Source organism: Cynoglossus semilaevis, unplaced genomic scaffold (assembly GCF_000523025.1).
Source record: "Cynoglossus semilaevis isolate Cse_v1.0 unplaced genomic scaffold, Cse_v1.0 C19166590, whole genome shotgun sequence".
Lineage (NCBI taxonomy): Eukaryota > Metazoa > Chordata > Actinopteri > Pleuronectiformes > Cynoglossidae > Cynoglossus > Cynoglossus semilaevis.
In genome coordinates, this window is record NW_007586021.1 from 1 (window position 1) to 1,206 (window position 1,206).

General features: G+C 54.1%; 1 protein-coding gene across 1 annotated transcript; it reads right to left on the reverse strand.

The window, feature by feature from the left end:
* Positions 1-11: 11 nt before the first annotated feature.
* Positions 12-1,200, reverse strand: LOC103399171 (FERM domain-containing protein 4B-like; the record flags this gene model as incomplete). Its single annotated transcript, XM_008337898.3, has 2 exons — positions 965-1,200; positions 12-787 (listed from the first exon to the last, which is right to left on the reverse strand). Coding segments are annotated over exons 1-2 (829 nt in total), but the record flags the coding sequence as incomplete, so codon positions are not given.
* Between the last annotated feature and the right edge of the window lie 6 nt (positions 1,201-1,206).

Sequence of the window (1,206 nt, forward strand, 5' to 3'; positions counted from 1 at the left end):
GATCCTCTCACCTGAGGAGAAGGAGGTGGTTCTGCTGGAGTGGCTGAAGGCTGCTGGCATGGTCTGGTAACCGAGACTGAGCTGAGAGCCGTTGTCAAAGTCATAAATCCCCCTCCCTCCCTCCCTGTGGCCCCGGTTGCGGTGGTACCAGCCTCTCAGATGCTCCGTCACCAGGGCCTTATGCATGTTCTTGGCCAAAAGTTCATTCCTGGGGCCTTCTCTGTTTCGAGGCGGTCTCACCGTTGCGTAGGGATTCTGGGAGAATCCATCCGCACGGTCGCTGCTGTAGTGTCGGAATCTGTCGTGTCCGTGGAACCCATTCATTTGGTAGGAAGGGTTGACGTTGTAGTGGCCTTCCACTTCATTCTCGTACACATAAGCACCGTTGGTGTAATGATCCACGTCGGAGCAGGGGTAGTCGTTGACGTAGTAGGCACTTGGAGCGTAGTGGGCCGAGTGCTCACATGAGTAGCTACATCCAGAATGGTGTGGCACCAGGTTGGGCATGCTCCCCGTGTTGCCATAAACTTCTACCTTCCTGTGGAGCCGGTGCAGGGTGGACGTACGAGAGTCCAGCGTACTGTACTGCGAGTGGGCTGCGCCGCAGCAGTCCAGGCTGGACTGACTGGTGTAGGAGGAGCAGTCTTCCAGCGCCTCCGTGCTGTTGCTGCGGTAGGTTTGTGAAAGGATGAACACCGGCTTCTCGGAGTCGGCGTCTTTTCTCAGCCCGGGCTGCGACTCCAGGCTGCCGCTGCGATGTCGGAAACACTGAGGAGAGCCTTCTGACCTGAAGACAGAACACAAGTTTTACACAGGCTCTACGCAAAGAAAGACTCTTGAATGATGACATTAGGGTTGATGAACTCGTTAGCTAAAGGTTAGTAGGAAGGAGGAAGCGGGGGAAGCTCATTTCAAAGAGGAGGAAGGTTAAAAGGTTAGCAGTGGTTCAGAGAGGAGGTCAGACCTGAGCTGGCTGCTGCTGTAGGCATTGCGGGTCAGAACCGGGGTGGGAGGCATGCTGCGTGGGTCTCTGGGAGGTCTGGGAAGGGTTTTATAGGGACTACTGTGGGTGGAGGAGACTTCTCTTGTGTTGCTGTAATGATGAGAACCCTCCTGGCCTTCAAAGGCTAATCTATAAGGTCGGAGTACCGGGAAAGGATCAAAATAAAGAGGATGAAATTTAAGAACAGGAATAAAAATGCTAAA